The following is an 18,551-nucleotide window of genomic DNA, read 5'->3' as shown; positions in this document are numbered from 1 at the left end:
TGTGCTCGTTGTTTTAAAACGTGAAGGGCACGTTTTTAGTACAAACTGTACTCCAGCGGTAGTCATACAGCAACAGCCATCTGAAGCTGGGGCACTGCAGGCTTCTGTGGCCCCCGGTAAATGTGTGCTTTGTTGAAGTGGAGCTCCGTTCTGAAATGTGTGTGTGCGTGCCTTCTGTAGTCATGCTCTTCTGAAAGTATGCAGGACTTGAGGTTGAACTTGCCTTGCTAGTGACAGATGAGGCGCGCGCACATAAGCTACAGTGTGGTTTTAATAATCAGCGACTGGCTGTGCGCATGGGTTTGTATGTGTGTGTGTGAAAGAGAGAAACACAGAGAGAGAGAGAGAGAGAGAGAGAGAGAGAGAGAGAGAGAGAGAGAGAGAGAGCTGTAAGCAACAACACTTCGGTGAGAATAGGGAAGCAGGCGCGCGGCACAGGGACCCGCCGGAAGAAGCAGCAACAGCAGCAGCTTCAACGCGATCTGGACGCAGACCATCAAAAACACCGACAGTACGAGCGACACCGAGGCGGTCAGCGGGGCGGAGAGGAGGAGAAGCAGGAGGAGGAGGCGGAGGCACCTGCACCGCCACTCGTTCTCCCCCGCCGCCTCCGTCGTTTCTCCCTCTCTGTCTTGGCTCTCCTCACCCCTCGTACCTCTCGGACCGCCACCGCTTCCTCGTTAAGATGGCTGACCCCAACAGCGACGGAGAGGTACCGGAGAGCGCGCGCGGCTTTGCCCGTCAGGGTGCCCTCCGTCAGAAGAACGTGCACGAGGTGAAAAACCACAAGTTCATCGCACGCTTCTTCAAACAGCCAACCTTCTGCAGTCACTGCACGGACTTCATCTGGTGAGTGTGCGCGCGTGCGAGCCTGTGAGGTGGAGAAAGGACACAGGTGATTCACTTGCTGCTGTTGCCGCGGCTTTAATCGGCCTCTCTGCACACTGACACAGCAGTGTTTCATTCACTGTCATTGTCATCCAAAATACCGCGGTGCGCCACAGTCCTCCACAGTACGACAGGACCGCGGGCCTGTCGGGGGAGATGCAACGTTGGCAGCCGCAGAGCAGGCGCATCGTTTACTGCATCGACCCCGAAAACCGCCCCAGAAACTGAACTGGAGGGCTGGTGGCGGAATGCTGCTGTAGACGAGGGGGCCCGGTGTCACTGCTGCTGCAGCAGCTGTGTTTGCTGATCTCTGTGTGCTCATGTGTGATAGGATATATCTGTTGTCTATGTGTGCGCGTGCGTCCTTATCAGGGCACATTTTAAGAATTCCCCAAATTTCACATCTCTCGCTTCTGTCCACAGGGGCTTTGGAAAGCAGGGATTCCAGTGCCAAGGTAAGAGCAGCGGCCCATTCACAAATCCCTTTTACTGCATATGGCTGTGGGTGTGTGGACGGATGGCCACTGTCTGAAGAGGTGCTGTGCTTGTTGGTGTGTGTGTTGTACTCGGGGCTGCAGGTCTGCTCCCTGTCAGAGTGACCTGTTGGCTCCTCCGTTAATGGTGTGTTTGTGTTAGCAGGCAGGTGTCAGAGCCAAAGTAGGTGCTTGCCAACAATGATAAATGAGAGTGACAACACTTCAAAGAGGCTCCAGCTGAGGAGACAGTGTGAGATGTAAGGGTAGAATAGTCGGCAGAATGGTGAAAGCTGAGATGTCTGTGTTGGCCAAGGAGAGATGAGAGGCAGACACACCAGGAAGTTAGATTTCTCAAGTTGTTTTCTCCTCTAACGTTAAGCCTGACATCTTGATTAGAGCTGTGAAATGGTGGGTTTGTGAGTGGGTGATGTGATGCGCCTGTGGGTGGGCAGCCAGTCGTGGTGGTGGGTGGGTGTCTAGACACGGACCTCTGTACAAAATGGTTTCAAAAACAGGCCCTTGCAAAATATAGTAATATCTTTCAATCACATGTGTGCCACTGTACTGCAGCAAACGTTCAGCTGTCAGTATCGCTTCCTCTTCTTCACCAGTTCATCTTAGACACCCACCTTAACTCGTTTGGCCACAGTCACGTGACCATCTGTGTGAGGTTCCGGAAGAAGACAACCACAGTTTCCATACTAGCCTCATAGATTTGGGAGAATTGCTCAAAATTGTGTAATTTCATTAGCAATAATAAGCTGAAGTCCTCAAGAGGCTGCATGCTTGTGGAGAGCTCTGGGGGGGGAATACAGGAAATGCATTTAGGGTAGACAAAACTAACACTTCATATGTGGTGAATGAGTGTACACAGCCCTCTGGCCTACAGTGAGCCGGTGTGTGGTGAATTACTCTGAGATGATGGCATGCATAGTCTGCACAGTGTAGAAAGAACAGGCCAATGAAGGGTTTTACACAGGTAGAGCTGCTGTGAGATCAGGTTTCCTCGGTGAGTTTCCATCGGTTAACAGAAAGCAGACAAGTCTTAAATATGTAGAAAGTTTCTTACATAACAAGCTGGGCTGCAGGTCGTTTGTGATAAAAGTTGGTAACCAAGGTTAAGATAGAAGATAAAAGAATAATTTATTGATAAAACCTACAACTCAGGAAGCACAGATACAGATATAAACATCTAGAGCACTTCTCATATCATGTCAGCAGAGACCGGCCTGGATGTTGCACTGACCTGCCTGTTGCATGTCCTAAACAGCAGGAGACTAGAGTGAAATCTGGATGAAGCCCACAGGAGGCAGACAGGATATTTGCACGCTGAGGATAGGGGAGGGAGCCACTTGCTTATCTGTATATGACAACTTTTTTTTGCACTGATATCATAGACGGCATGCAGCTCAACATATCAAAGAGTGCAAGGCACAAACATGATCAGCATGCTCACTTTGAATATTTTTAACAATTACCAATGCACGCTTGTATTTATTAATTTTATTTTATTTTTTAATTTGAAATATCTTTATTTGAGGTCTTTTACTCTGTGCATCTGTCATTTGAATAAGGGAACAATGTAATGTCTTATTCACAGAGAGTAAGAAAGATTCTTAGTAAAAAGGTGATGGAAAACAAGATTTCACAAAAATGCAGATTAAATCTCAGACTTTGTCATGTTTAGTTTAAAAAATGCTTCTCAGCCACATTTCAGAGACCAGTTTTTCTTGGTACATGGTTTTTGAGTAAAATGTACTTCTGTTTGGTAAATAAAGAAAAGCATTACAGTAAGATAATATCGAATGAGCAGATATTTAAGTAAATTTTCTTCTAGTTGATTTCACTGTCACTATAGTAGCAGTACTTTTACTGGACTAAAATAATTAAATACTCTGTTGCACCTCTAGGAGGTGGCAAGGATAATTACATTAGTCTGATTTGAATATTAGATACTTAAATAGATCTCTTTCATGTAGATTGTATTGCAGTGCTGCAGTGAAAGTGTGAAATGCCAAAATTACAAACCCTTAAGTGACTCTAGTGAGCCAGACTCCACAGAAAAAAAAAAGACAGAAATGACTCCACAAACCAATGGGTGACGTCACTGTGGGTATTACTGTGTTTTACAGATGAGGATCTTTATTAGGGTCACAGTTCTGTTGAATTATTGTTTACCTGTTAATGATTTGATGCATGTAAATCTGCATTTTCATGTCTTGCATCCTGAAATTACAGTATAATCACTTCAAGCTAAATTTTCATTAGCAAAATAGTCAAATCCGTCTGAAGTGATGATAAAGTGCAAGCATGCAAATGTTACCTGAGATTATGTTTGCATAAAACATTTGGGTGGATTTGCACTGATCAGAAATCTTATGACCTTTCATATGGATAAAAAATCTCCAATTGATTACATGAATTAAGAGATTTGCACACAGCTTTTAAATGTTCTTTTTTTTAGATTTCTTCCATTTAAGAGCAATCCCAAGAAGAAATAGCAAAGTTTCCTCTCCGTAATTTTCTGAATTTTTAGCACGTTTCATTAATATTTATTCAAAGTTGAGGTTGGAGAATAATTCCTGACTTTATAAATGGTGGTAAAATCCCAAAATCCAGGGTTGTGAATTTTCAGTTGTGTCTGCATGTATGTCTGTCGCCATAGAATTCCTAAACAGCAAAAACTTGGGTCACAAAATCCTCCTCTGAAGGTAAAGTTTCTACATTTGATGACTATATTTTGACTTGAAGAAAATTCTTCTATCACGGTGGAAATTAGCTGTAGGTTCCTGTAGGTTATGATCTGCATACAATGCAGATAAGCGGTTACCCATCAACCTCACACATGAAAAATTTATTGTAGTTATTGTGTATGGGAGGAATGATTTAGATGCTTTTGAAACAGTAGTATGAATAGTTCAACTTTGTACCCAGAAAGCTTTTAAACTACCAGCTTTTCTGTTTTGCACTGATAAGCCTAAATTCAGTTAACTTTTTTAATACTTTTCCTTTGTCTTATTGAACGTGAGTGTGTTCGGGACAAGAACAAGAATGACTGAAAATTATGCGGACAGTAATTCAGCAAAATGTAGTGAAAGACAAAGGATGTAAACACGGTTTAGGTTGAAGAGGAGGTGCAGCAACAGAGACAAATATAACAGTGTCCTCTTGGTTCAGAGGAATGTCAGTAATCTGGTTTTGACTTGTTCTTGCATGTATGGCAGAATGTGTTTCAGCAACAGCATTAGTTTGTCTGTGTGACAAAGTTATTTTCTCTGCTTGAGTGGGTGTGTGTAGATACCTGTTTAGCAGGTATTCAAAGATGTTTGGTCTTCCTTCCCTGCTTTCAGCTTTTTTTAAAATTAATGTTCATATATGTGTGTGTCTGTTCACCTGAGTACGTTATAGTAAATAGAGGAAGTAGCTCTTGCTGTTTCCTGCTACAGAGCGATGCAGATGTCTAAGCAGAGTTCAGACTGAGAGCTTTGAGTTTAAATGTCTTTTTTCTCTTTTCACAATTATGATTAATTATTCAATACTCCATGAAGCTGTTACAGGGAATGAAAAAAAGCAATCATGTTGATGATAAAAAAAAATCTGATTATATGAATATAGTATTAGAACCATGAAATGGAAGAAGCTAACCAAAGTAATTAAATGACTGTAGTCACAGTTTCTCTGTTTATATGCTAAAACTTCCCCATTGAAAAATGTCTGTGATGCAGGATTTCACTATGAGACATCTTCTGAAATCATTAAGTTGTCAAACAGTTTTAAAATTGAGATCTCAGACTATAAGATAATTTAAAAAAGTTTTTTCAGTGGCTAGAAACAAGACTCAAGCAGACTGGATCGCAGTCTGAACATTGAGTTATGGGAGTGGCATACAGTGTATACTGTTACAGACAGTAAAAATAACAAAACTGTCCAACATTTGATAAGATTTATATGCAATTGTTTGTGTGAGGACTATTCGTTATTGTTAGCTTATACCATTTGGACTCTTTCGGTGGCAACTTAAAGCTCTTTTTTTAGTATGGTTATTACTCAGTGGAAAGTTATGTATAAAGCAGTCTTGCATTAGCAGGTTTACCTGCAGAGTGCCATGTTGGTGCTGCAGAATGGTCTAACAGCAACTAAGGTTTCTGAAAAGTGAAGAAAAAGTTATGTCTGTTTTGCATTTCTGTAAACCATAAATGATCATGTTGGGGAGTACTGAGTCCAGGATGGAGTAGTAGTAGTGCTGTAAAATAGCGCCGAAGTGGAACTTCTATCTATTAGTGCACCTTGGGTTATGCAAATAGTGCTTTGCATCTGTAGTCTGGAGGTTAATAAGTGAAAGTGTTCAGACTGATTGAGGGTGATTTAACTGGGGCTTTTTTCCCCAAAGGGACAAACAAAAATGAAATCTTGGATGCAACAAAATGTGGATGTGGAAGATTCTGAATTGATTCATACATGTCAAAAATCATTTCATTAAATGTGAATTGATAAGGTCATGTTGATGAAATGAGAAAGGACGAGCAGAAGCTAAGCCTGTGGACAGTATGAAGCGTGCACTAGATGGCTATGGCTAAGGCTGTGTTCACAGTCCATACAAAAATGACCAAAATATAACTTTTTTTTTTTTCATTTCTGTTTTTTTATAATGGTCTGAACAACAAAGTGTTTTTTTTCTTTTTTCTCAAATCTGACCCAGACCACTCCTTTATCTCTTAAATATCGCTCCAAAATCTGATTCATATCTGATGTTATTTCAAAGCAATGAAAGCCAGTCTGATAGGTTCATCTGACTTTTATGTTACTGAACTGAGACAGATTCTTTGCCAGAAGAGGCGGGGCATGGCGAGATTGAATGGACAAAACGATATTGTATCATAATTTTTGTCGGCACCAATTGCATAACAACTGAAGAATTTATACACACACTCTAACATGAGTAGCATCCATTTTTTACCAGAGGTAAACACAGCAGGCGACATGTGAGGTCATGATTTCTGTGCTTGTGTGTCATTTCATGGCTGTAGAGTGTAAATTCTAACATGAACAGCGACAAAACAAAATCAGCAAAAAGTGGAATTTGGTCTTAAGACCTGCAGCGTGAACATGACCTTATATAGTTCCAGCTGGAGAACAATGGAAAAACATTGGGTTGTAACTGCTGCTAAACAGAGGACCATCGAGCAAGCAATGCTGGAGCTTCATCCCAACTTGGAAAAGGTGGAAGCGGATTACAAACTCTAACATAACTTTTATTACCAAGAATCTGGGGCCATATTCAGCCTCTAAACACTTTGGATCCAAGATACAAAATTCCATCTCAAAACAATTTTTTCGACATTTTATTGCACTCAACGCTCTAAAACAAGAACAAAACTGAAGTCTTGGAATAAAAACAGATAGGATTTCTCTAATGTTATATATGCCACCACAGAATCGTGTTACTCTAAATATGTACTTTATGACAGATAATTTACCACATGACCTCCAAACATGACCAATGAAGATGCATAGAAAATTATAATTAAATTGTGAGGTGCCAAGAGAGTCCCATCCTCTAGTCAGGCTATATAAGCTAGTTGGCTAGTTAGTTATTTTCCTTGTGCAGATGGGTTGGTTGTGCTCCTTAGAGATGCTTTGTAAAGTAGATGAGTTTGAAGTAACTTGGCCCTAAGGAGTAATGTCGTTTGAGTTACATGTACACCTGAATAATACTACCTCTTCCATTAAGATGTTTAACCTTTAAAAGGCATTTGGGTCCAGCAGGTGTAACCGATATTGAAGCCCTTGGAGTGTACAAGCAAGAACTTATCTAAGTACCTTTTTAGAGTAGTGTCCTCTTTTAAATTTCTAAAATGGTCAGTGAGATTTGACCACACCAGAGAAATATATATCTTTCACACCCTTTGATGACATTAATTATAATACGTACCCTCTACTGGAGCCTATAATCCTTTCCAGATGCGTTTAGTGTAACAGCCCTCTAACTGCAAGCCTTTTACGTTTTGTGTGTAGCTGAATTTTGATGGGAAACAAATAGGGTATGAGACTGGATTATATTGAAGACTGCAGAATCCAGTATGTAACCCCTGATTAGATCTGTCTCAGGGTCCCAAGGTGGTATCTTTAATCCTTTTGTTTTTATATATTTGTACACTTCATTGGACACACAAAAAGGCACTGCATGCTGATCCATGAAATCATAGAACTGCACTGAGTTTTCCACACCAGGCTACACCCCAGCTACTACATTGAGATCAGTCTTAGGCATAAAAATTTGAGAAAACGTCTGTATAACTTTAGTTATTTTAGAAAAAAAAGTATGTCTTTACTGTCTGATATCTGCTCTAATAACTTGAAACCCCAATTTGTCTTTCTGTAATTTCTACTGGTCTGGTAACTTCACACCACTCTGGCCAACAGTCCAACATAAGCTGCTTTTAATCTGCTAATCAGTTTTTTTTTTTTATTTTTTTTTTTTACCAGGTTCTGTTTTATGCTAGTGTGTACTGAAGAAGTGGCATCCCCACTGTTGGCAGGAGCAATGATGAATCATTGAAGTGCACTAAAAAAGAACTTAGTCCTGATTCATTGAAGACTTAGGGAGAAAATAAATACACATTTCAGTTTTATTCATCCATCACTGGTTTGGTTATAATCTCAGAATGTAAAGACATCCCAAAGATGATTAATTTCTGTTTTCTAAATTCTGATTTTGGATAAGTGAACACTTCAGACTGTATTACAGGTAGATGGCTTCCTTTTTTGTCTTTTAAATTAAACTGTTTTTATGTCTCACTTTATTGGTCACTAATCCCCTAAAAAAAGTAATGTGTTACGTTTAAACTGGCCATTTAAAACATTTTTTTGCTAAAAAACAACAAACAAACATACAAAAACTAAGATTTTCCCAGTTAAATAGGTATCACACCTTTTTCCTCAGTCAGTGAGAAGAATCAATAAATGCCTTTATTTGACTCAGCTCTCTGGTCACTCATCTTAGATTATAGCAGCTAGGCCCAGTTAAGCCCTGGTTATGTTCTCAGCTTGCTGTCATTACCTGATGTGAGACATGTATGAGGAACAACTATGGGGAACTATGGTCTGTAAAACCTCGAGACTTGCTATGCGTTGTTATTGAATGGGGACACTTAACCATTTCTGTTTACCTGTGTGCCACAACATTACTGATAGCAAAAAATATCTACGATAAAGTCATAATATTAGATATGAGCCTCGTTTGTGTAATATCATGTCCATCCTGCTGAAGTAGGTTTATTTAATTTCTCTGTGTGTATGAATTAATTTGTTGTCCTCTTTATCAAAGTTGATTCAGCCTTAAAATGTATCATCGAGCAACCAGATGGTACAGAATTAATCATATTTGGAAGAACTCCCAGAGGTTGAGATACCAAATAAATGTTGATAATTGATTTGAGCCCACACAAGGATGGGAAAAGTGGATTTTTAGAAATCAAATGTATGGTGACGATGCACAACAGTATGTAGATTTTGTATATAGTAAGGGAAAGAGGCGGGTTAGTTTGCTGGTGCACATGTGCAAGTCTTATCTGTGCACATCTCGCACAAAGTGGTGATCCTTCTCATTTAAGCATTTCCTGTGCAGCCCAATCCAGCAAGTAGTCGGGTTTAATTACTACAATTTTCCACATGTAAAATTCAGGCCATCTGACCTCACCGGTCTGAGATCGCCAGGCAATTTAAAATTTTTGAAAAGAAATTATTCATATGCATGAAGAATTAAAATCATGAAATACTTCTTGAGCACAGCCATGTATCTGACCCAAGCACATACACTGGCATCAACACCTTCAAACTCATTTGTAGCTGGTTCAAATAGTTTGGATGTTGATTTCCCCTTCAGGGGGAAAAAGTGTGCGTAATATTCCTTTATTAGAATTTGATGAAGCAGAATTGTGGGGTTCACTGATTAGTTATTCACCTATGATACAAAGTCATAATATTTTAATAAAAAAATGCAACTAAAGAAAGTACATGAAGAACTAAAAAATGCATTAAAAGGACTGCAGCTCCTTATAAAGACGAGTGGAAGATTTGTAGAAGCTCCACATTGTTGCAGCCAAGCTCATATTTAGTAAGACTTATATACAATTTTTCATCTGACTTGGTGTTTTTGTGTTGTATGATTATAGATTGTGGCTTTAAAAGATGTGAAAGTCTTCCACACGGGCCTGTGGTGGCTCCCTGAGTTGTTCCTTAAGTGTTAACTTGTGTGTTGAAGTGCTGGTCCCTCAGCAGCTGATTGTGTGTAAAATCTGTAACCATGCAGAGTGTGACACAGTGACTGTATATGTACCAGGATCATTCTTTTACTTAAAAAGCAACATATCGAACAAAGAATACAGAAAATGGGGGGAAAAGGTTGGTTGTTACAAGCTGAGGTTTTTATGGCATATACCCACTGTCCACACGTTCAGAATTTACTGTACATGGATTTATTACACATACATGGGAAGCTTTGCCGCAAATTACCCAAAAGGTTGCATAAATAGGAATGCATAAGTGTCTGCAGGGTCTCAATCAATTTGTCCATGCAATCAAGGAAACCACGTGTCCCCATGTCTTTAACACATGCACTGGAGTCCTGACATATTAGGAGAGATGTTCAGAAGCATTGGCAAGGAAGAACGTGGATATCCGCAACATTTGGTCCATAGTTTCTGCTTGATTTTCCACCCAGGTCTTGAATAAAATCTCCAGATCATCATGAGACAGTGTGTGAATGTGTCAGAAAATGTTCTTGATCTCTTGCTGCCATCGTGCTGGTGAGAGTAACTCTGTGTACTGCTTCTCTCACCTCCCACAGATGCACATCCCTATGTTTCAGCTTGTTGCTGCCACTTGGGGCATTTTCAGGGGGAACAATAAACAGTAAAATTTCAGAGAATAGTTCCTGGAGGGGAACATGAAAAAAATAGTTCTCTCTCTCTCTCTCTCTCTCTCTCTCTCTCTCTCTCTCTCTCTCTCTCTCTCTCTCTCTCTCTCTCTCTCTCTCTCTCTCTCTCTCTCTCTCTCTCTCTCTCTCTCTCTCTCTCTCCTGCTCCTTTGCAACTTGCCCTGTAGGGTTGAGCCCCTCCTGTATATAGTTTTTTTTATGTTCAACCAGCAATGTCAACAATGTTATTAGGTGGAAGGTGGCATCCAAATACATGTATGTTAGGTTAGGTAAACTGGTCTCTCTTATAAATGAGACTGCCTCTCAATGGGACTATCTGTAAAGGTTAGTAATAAATAATAATGATACACCTTTATGACCACATCTAACAGAACTTCCTGCTCTAATTTCCACTGTAGTCCATCAAAGTAGTTTTACAAGAAATTGAAGCTCAAGATAAGTTTCACAACTATAAAGGAAAAGCCTTCTAGAATGATCCAATAACATCTATCTACTCTATTCAAAAATATTCATTTACTGTAGTATCAACAAACAAAATTACAAGATAATACAACTATACCACAAAATATAGCAACTTAAAAAAACAGCCCTTATATGTTTAAATTATAACTTGTAAATATAGGCCTGTAAATAGACCATCCATTTACCTGTTAAATGGATCCATTAGTCCATTTAGCAATTTATCTATTGTACGTTATCTTATCTGTCTGTATCTATGAAAAACTAAAGTTGGCTCTGTGTGCTCAGCTGATTTGACTTTACTTAATGAAATAATATGAAACATTTTCATAAATTTGCTATTTGCTTAACTTTAAAACCGCGGGCTACATATGACATACTTTCTTTGAAATACCATAACTCTTCGCCCGTTTACACCACTGATGTAATTCAACAGATTCTGAAAGCTGAGAAGCGCAGCTTTGTGCTGATGTATGGAACATTACGGTACCGTAATGTTATGCTGGTATACTGGCCAGTTAACCTGCGTCTTGATTAAAATTCAAGAGAAAGCTATTTTGGGCAAAGATGGAGAAATGACACTTTCCATTTTACAGCCTTGTTTTTGTGATTTGAAAAATGACTTACTGGCTTTTACACATTGCTGTGGTTTCCCCATCATATGAGACTGCTTACTCACTAAACCACTGAGCTGCCAGTAACCCTGCTGGTTGGAAAACAACAAGTGGACTAAACCCCCTTTGAGGAATTGGGGGGGTCATAATCTTTGAACAATTAAACAACACTTTGTTTTACGTTTATTATTTGCACCACTTGTGTTGTTCTATATTGAACATTACTATATTATTATTAAAATAATTTCTTATGTTTATGATAATTTTTTTATTTGGGGGGGCATGTGTCGCATGTGTCCCGCCCCCTGTGTCGCCTAATATTTCAGCCTGTGACTTGGTGAACAATCCCAGCTGTGGTCTGCTTTTGGCTGTGTTGGTGATTTAGTTTTGCTCTGCTGTGGAAAACACAGAGTATAAAGCGGGCAAAGATTTGTTTTCCTGTGGAATGAAACAAATTGTTATACTTATGCTCCATGCCATAGATGGTTGTACTTTTCACCAGTCATCATTTGACTGATTTTGTAGTCTCATTTACAGAAGGCTATACATTATTAGATTTTTTTGAGAATTGTACAACTTGACAAAAATGCCCATCTGCTGAGGCTGAGAGCACTGCAGGTACCTTTCATAAAGGTATAAATTGCTCCTTTCTGCTGACTTTTATGCTGCTTTCCACTCACTACCTGCTGTTATGGATTTGCACAGATCTATACAGCACTCATCAACACAATATGAAGTCATATGCTATTCACAAGGTGTGGCAAAGAGTACAACAGCAATTTCAATAGCATAGTTTTTGCACTGTGTGCTGCCTCCTGGACACTCTAGATAGGCATTTGCCTCCATTTCCTCCCTTGCATTTCCAGCTGGGAGAGTGCATCTCTGGCAGACAGCTTACCACTGTGATGTGCTTGTGTGAACAGCAACTGTGAAAAAAGTCAGAACCAAATTGGCCAGACTTTTTCTTGAAAACCTCCAGTGTACAGGTGTGGAAAAGGCTTTTAACTAATTAGGGTAGAATCCAGTTTCTTCCTGCCCACAGCCTGCTGGAAAAGATGTGGAGGATGCTAAAATCTCCTTTTTTTTTACAAACTGTACAAGCATCTTGAAAAACATAAATCTCCTTTGCTGGTGAATCATTGTGATGCTGTCTGTATTGAACCTTCTTTTTCTTTGTGTGAGGATTTTCGGAAGTTCTTCATTGACAAGGTTTCTGCCCATAACTCCCGGTGCCCCCAGTCTACCCAGGACCCCTCAACACCTTTAGCGAGCTGAGCTGTCCTTGACCACTTTGAGCCTGTTTCTCTCTTCCAACTCGCTGAAATAGTTGAAGATCTACGCCCTGCTAACTACCTAACCAATAGCGTTCCTTCTCATCTGTTTAAAGACGTCTGTTCTGTTAAGTTGAGTCTTTTATTTTGAAGTTTATAAACCTGTGTCATAGATCTGAATCTGTCCCACTCTCCTTCAAACATTCCATGGTACAGCCTCTTTTAAAGAAAAAAAGTTTGAATCTTAGCAAATTTTAGGCCAATTTCCAAACTCCCATTTATCTCCAAGGTTTTAGACAGACTTGTTTTTAACCAACTCCAAGAATTTTTAAAAACAGCTAATGTCTGTTGTGAATGGTTTCAGTCTGGTTTTAGGTTTTTAAATTGCCCCGGAACTCCATCCATTATCTGCCGCGTAGCCGGAGTCGGGTTGCGGGGGCAGCTGCCTAAGCAGGGAAACCCAGACTTCCCTCTTCCCGGCCACATTCACCAGCTCATCCAGGGGGATTGCGAGGCCTTCCCAGGCCAGCCGCGAGATGTAGTCCGCATCACTGCAGATGCCGCACTGATCCGCCTGTCGATCTCCCGCTCCATCCTTCCCTCACTTGTGAACAAGACCCCGAGATACGTGAACTCCTCCACTTGGGGCAGGATCTCATTGCCGACCCGGAGAAGGCAATCCACCCTTTTCCGGCTGAGGACCATGGTCTCGGATTTGGAGGTGCTGATTCTCATTACAGCTGCTTCACACTTGGCTGCGAATCGCTCCAGTAAGAGCTGAAGATCACGGCCCGATAAAGGCAACGGAACCACATCATCTGCAAAGAGCAGAGACCCAATCCTGAGGCACCAAACCGGATCCCCTCAACACCTCGTCTGCACCTAGAAATTCTGTCCATAAAAATTTTGAACAGAATCTGTGACAAAGGGCAGCCTTGGCGGAGTCCAACCCTCACTGGAAACGACTGTGATTTACTGCCGGCGATGCGGACCAAGCTCTGACACCAGTCGTACAGGGACCGGACAGCTTGTACAAGGGGGTCTGGCACTCCCGGATGGTGGACCAGAATCTCCTCGAAGCTGTCCGGAAGTCATTTTCAATGGCCTCTCCAAACTCCAGCTCACTCGGACTTGATGTCCCCCGCCTCACCTGGGACATGGTTGAAACTCTGCCGGAGATGGGAGTTAAAACTCTTTCTGACAGGGGACTCTGCCAGATGTTCCCAACAGACCCTCACAACACGCTTGGGTCTGCCAGGCCTGACCAGCATCCTCCCTCACCATCTGAGCCAACTCTCCACCGGGTGGTGATCAGTTGACAGCTCTGCCCCTCTCATCACCCGAGTGTCTAAGACATGCGGCCGCAAGTCCGATGATACGACTACAAAGTCGATCATCGAACTGCGGCCTAGAGTGTCCTGGTGCCAAGTGCACATCTGGACACGCTTATGCCTGAACAAGGTGTTCGTTATGGACAATCCATGACGAGCACAGAAGTCCAACAACAAAACACCACTCGGATTCAGATCAGGGGGGCCATTCCTCCCAATCACACCCCTCCAGGTCTCGCTGTCATTGCCCACGTGGGCATTAAATTCCCCCAGCAGAATGAGGGAGTCCCAGGAAGGAGTGCTCTCCAACACCCCCTCCAAGGACTCCAAAAAGGGTGGGTACTCTGAACTGCTGTTTGGTGCATAAGCACAAACAACAGTCAGGACCAAGTCGGGGGGCAATAAGCATGTCCACACTCGCTCGGCGCCTCTGACCGGGAGCAACTCTTCTAAAAAACATAGAAACTGCTCTTCTAAAAAATTTTTAATGATCTTTTACTGAACCTTGATTGTGGTAATTGTACCATTTTAATTCCGCTCTACAGCAGCGTTCGATACCGTTGACCATACAATTCTTTTATGGCGCCTAGAGCACTTGTGTTGGCTTAAAAGGCACTGCCTTAAAGTGGTTTGAATCCTACCTCACGGACAGATCCTTCTCTGTTCAAATGGAGTAGTTTTCTTCCTCAGTGGCCCCTCTGACCTGCTGGGTCAGTTTTGGGTCCACTTTTTTGTTCTCTCTTTATATGCTACCCCTGGGGTTGATAATTAGGAAGCAGGTGTATCTGACACTGAAGGGTCCTTCCAAAGATTCCCTTCAGGCTCTGCTAAATTGCATGACTGACTTCTTAAAATTAAAATGAGAACAAAACAGAGATTTTTTTGTTTTGTCACCCTGAGCTGGTTCAGGTCCCTGCTTACTCCCTTGGGCCAATAGCACTTCACAGAGGATCGCGTGCTAGGAATCTTGGTGTGATTGTGGATGGTGCTCTTAAGCCGGAGAAACAGGTCAGCTCGGTGGTTAAGTCTAGCTTCTACCAGCTAAGTATTTTTTACCAAAGTCAAGCCTTATCTAAGCAAAAGAGACCTTGACCCATGCTTTTATTTCTTCGCACTTGGACTACTGCAACTCCTTGTATGTGGGAATTGAACAGTAGGAGCTTCATTGCCTGCAGCCATCCCTCTCCTCACTGGGAGAAAGAGACGTGAGCACATACTGTGCACGCTTCAATCCACTGACTTCCAGTCAAGTACAGGATTGATTTTAAGATTCTTTTATTTGTTTTTAAGTGTCTGAATGGGCTGGCTCCAGAAAACGGTCAGCCAGTCAGATAGTCTTGGAGGTTCCTCGATCTAGCTTAAAAACTAGAGGAGACCAAACCTTTGCAGTTGTGGCTCCCACCCTGTGGAACACTTTGCCTTTAACTGTGCAGTCTGCAAACAGGTCTGTTAAGCTTTTAAATCTAAGCTTAAGATGCACTTGTTTGCTTTGGCCTTTATCTGAGTAAAGACACCTATTGGAGTTTTTATGTTGTACCTTTGTGTGTTGTCCCTGTTTTTTTTTATATTTTGTGCAAAGCCCTTTGGAGGCTTTGGCTTTATATATGTGCTATATAAATAAAACTGACATTGACATTTTTCTTCAACTTTGAACAAAATGTAGCTTCATCTTTAATTCACCGACTTTCTTATGAGTTTAAGCTGCCTGGACAGATTTTATTGTTCCTTTTAAACTTTTTAACAGACAGAAGTCAAAGTGTTTTTGTGAATGGTCACATGTCCACTGTTTCAAACATAGGTTCTCCTCACGGCTGTGTTCTGTCTCCTCTTCCTTTTATCGTGTACACAGACAGCTGTAGGATGTCCTGAAACAGCAGTTATCTAGTAAAATTCTCAGACAACGCCATAACACTCCTTCAGGGGACAGAAGATGGTTATAATTATGAACGGCCGGCATTGGTGAAATGGTGTAATGACAATTACTTGGATCTTGATGTTACAAAAATGAACTAAAAATAGCTAATAATAGATTTTGGGAATAATTATATATTTTAGGAAGAAATGTGATCAGTCAAAGCCCAGTATTGTTCATAATGAGAGAGTGGAGATTTCAGACAGTTATAAGTACTTGCTGTTACGAGTTGAACTGTGCTCGACTCTGAGCTTAAATTTGATAAGAATTCAGTCTTTTGCAAAGAGGGCACAATAAGGAACCCACTTGATGCGAAAACTGAGTTCTTTTAATGTATCTGCAACGATTTTATGTAATTTTTATCATTCTTTTATTGAAAGTCTTTTAACATTTTCTTTTATCAGTTGGTTTTATGGTTGTTCTGTGAAGGACAAGAACAGTCTGAACAATATTGTAAAGATCTGCTCCAGAATCATAGTCCAGTTAACAGATCTGACCTCCCTCTGGAAGGAACAGGTGGTCCAGAAAGCAAAAAAAAGATCATTAACAAATCAGACCACCCTCTGGTGTGAACACTTCCTTTCAATGCCGTCTGAACGATGCTATCTAGATGTGACTACAAGATGTCAGATGGCAGGTCTGTCACAATAGATGCATGATACATAACAAACTTAAAGATAACATTTCACTATTTCCTGAAGTTTGTGACTATTAGACTATTTTAATTTTATTTATTATTTTTTTATTTGTCATTTACAGGTGATATAGCAAGACAAAACATGAGTTGCTAGCTACCTAGCATGTTGGTAAAATTGATCAGTTTAAACTTTTTGTTTGTGACTTGGGGTTATTGGTTTCAAATCTCCATGTGAGATTTTACGATTGGGAAACGAATGTGTCCTGACAGGAAGTGTGACCTATTCTTGTTACACTGACAGAAATGTCTTTATTAAAAATTGGTGGTTATACACAGATTTTATGTTCTTATCACAACCATGCCAAGCTAGAGCCAATAAATACCAGTGACTGCTGCAGTCATTTGACAAGAGATTGAATGGCGATTAAACAGTTCTACGTGGGACTAAGCCAAGTTGTCAACTGGTGTATTTTTGAGCAGTGTTAAAAGGACTTTAGTAACTTGAGAGGTTTATACAGTATTTGTCTCAAGAGTTGGTGGATGCCCAAAACAGAAATATAAAAGGGTGACTATTGGAGTGGCATTTGCCAGCTGGGCAGACACAGATCCCAAATGAAACACTTTTTTTAGTGCATTTTATTTGCATTTTGTCAGGAAGTAAACCTGACATAAATTAATATATTGTACTTCCTTTAAATTCTGCTGAACTAGCTGTTTAGTGATGAAATGGATTTGAGGTTTAAGGCATTGCAGCCATTTTTCTTTTGGTGTTAACACTTCTATTCAGTAGAATTAAGCAAGAAATTCCTGATATTTCCATCTCTTAGTTTCCAATGAAAGTGCTGTCAGCACTCTGAAAGGGCTTCTTTAACTCCAGTGACATGACATGACATGACATGAATACAGCTTTGGAGAGCCATGCAGTAGCAGTCATATCTCTGTTTATGCAGGCATGTTGAGGCTTGAATGATGATTTTGAATAACTCCATCTGTGAACTGGTAATCATCCAAGATGGAGGAATTTCCCAGCACTTCTACTGTTGAAGTGAAACTATTGGCCTGCTGTTATGTTGGTGTTTCATGGCAGGAATCTTTTTTTGGATTGACTCCGATTTGCTGTTCATGCTGTCAGTCAGATAAAACAGGCAGTGTATGCGTAGCCTCGGCTTTAGGGCTCAGCCTGGTTGCTAAGCAACAGGGCAAAGACCTACTCACCAGGTCACTAGGCCTGTCTTTCAGTGTTGTGTACATGTGCTGTGTGAGTGACAGAGCAGATTTATGAGCAAAAGGCTGTAAAGTGCAGCAGCATTTTTTAAGAGTTTTCTGCTGCTCTACTTCTGTTTGTGTCTTTCTGACATGCTGCAAACACACAAATTGCCTCCACCCACTCACATTGCCTCAGACCCAGCTGTGCCCCCATCACACACATGCACACACACACACACACACACAAATATCCAGTTCCATCTCTGTGGGGACCCTCATTGAATTAATACTTCTCTAAATATATCAAGCAGATAGCAAACATTGATCATCAAAGTTAATACATAATCTGATTCTTATCCTTGCCCAAACCTAAACTTGAGTCTAATCTGTGTGCTTAAACCAAGTCAGTCATGTAAGCACATTGAAGGTCTGTTTGGTTAGAGCCACACTGTCCAGTAATGTCCTCACTCCCAAGGTCTCCCAAGGTCTAAAACCTCCTATTGGTCTTTAGGTATATCTGACTCTTCTTTTGAAGACTGAACATCCACTCCACTGCGGTGTGAATGTCAGTAGTATTTTTTGATTTAGAAAAACAACAAACAAAAAAATAACTAAAAACCCCACAAATTACAGTCTGTAAATACATCAAACCACAGGCGTTGTAGACAAATACATAAGATCAATATATATAGACACAGAAAAAATGGAGGACTAGTGAGCAGTTATGTCCCAAGAGGCTAACTGCAATAAAAAATAAAACTGAAAAGTGGTGTGTAGAAGTGTTTTGTATTTTGCTCCATAAGGTATAGATTAGTATAA

General features: G+C 40.8%; 1 protein-coding gene across 2 annotated transcripts in view; it reads left to right on the top strand.

The window, feature by feature from the left end:
* The first annotated feature begins 386 nt into the window (after positions 1 to 386).
* The window catches only part of LOC121638205 (protein kinase C beta type), a 40,577-nt gene continuing 22,412 nt past the window's right edge, over positions 387 to 18,551 (top strand). The window contains exons 1-2 of one of the 2 annotated variants that reach the window (XM_041982828.1): positions 387 to 849; positions 1,312 to 1,343. In XM_041982828.1, the coding sequence (XP_041838762.1) occupies positions 686 to 849; positions 1,312 to 1,343 (196 nt within the window). In that variant the 5' untranslated portion in view covers positions 387 to 685. The remainder of the gene's footprint in view (positions 850 to 1,311; positions 1,344 to 18,551) is intronic. The other variant, XM_041982827.1, reaches the window with a different exon arrangement.

This window comes from Melanotaenia boesemani, chromosome 4 (genome assembly GCF_017639745.1).
Source record: "Melanotaenia boesemani isolate fMelBoe1 chromosome 4, fMelBoe1.pri, whole genome shotgun sequence".
In the NCBI taxonomy this organism is placed as follows: domain Eukaryota; kingdom Metazoa; phylum Chordata; class Actinopteri; order Atheriniformes; family Melanotaeniidae; genus Melanotaenia; species Melanotaenia boesemani.
The sequence above is the reverse complement of the archived record's forward strand: the minus strand, read 5'-3'. Positions and strand labels throughout refer to the sequence as shown.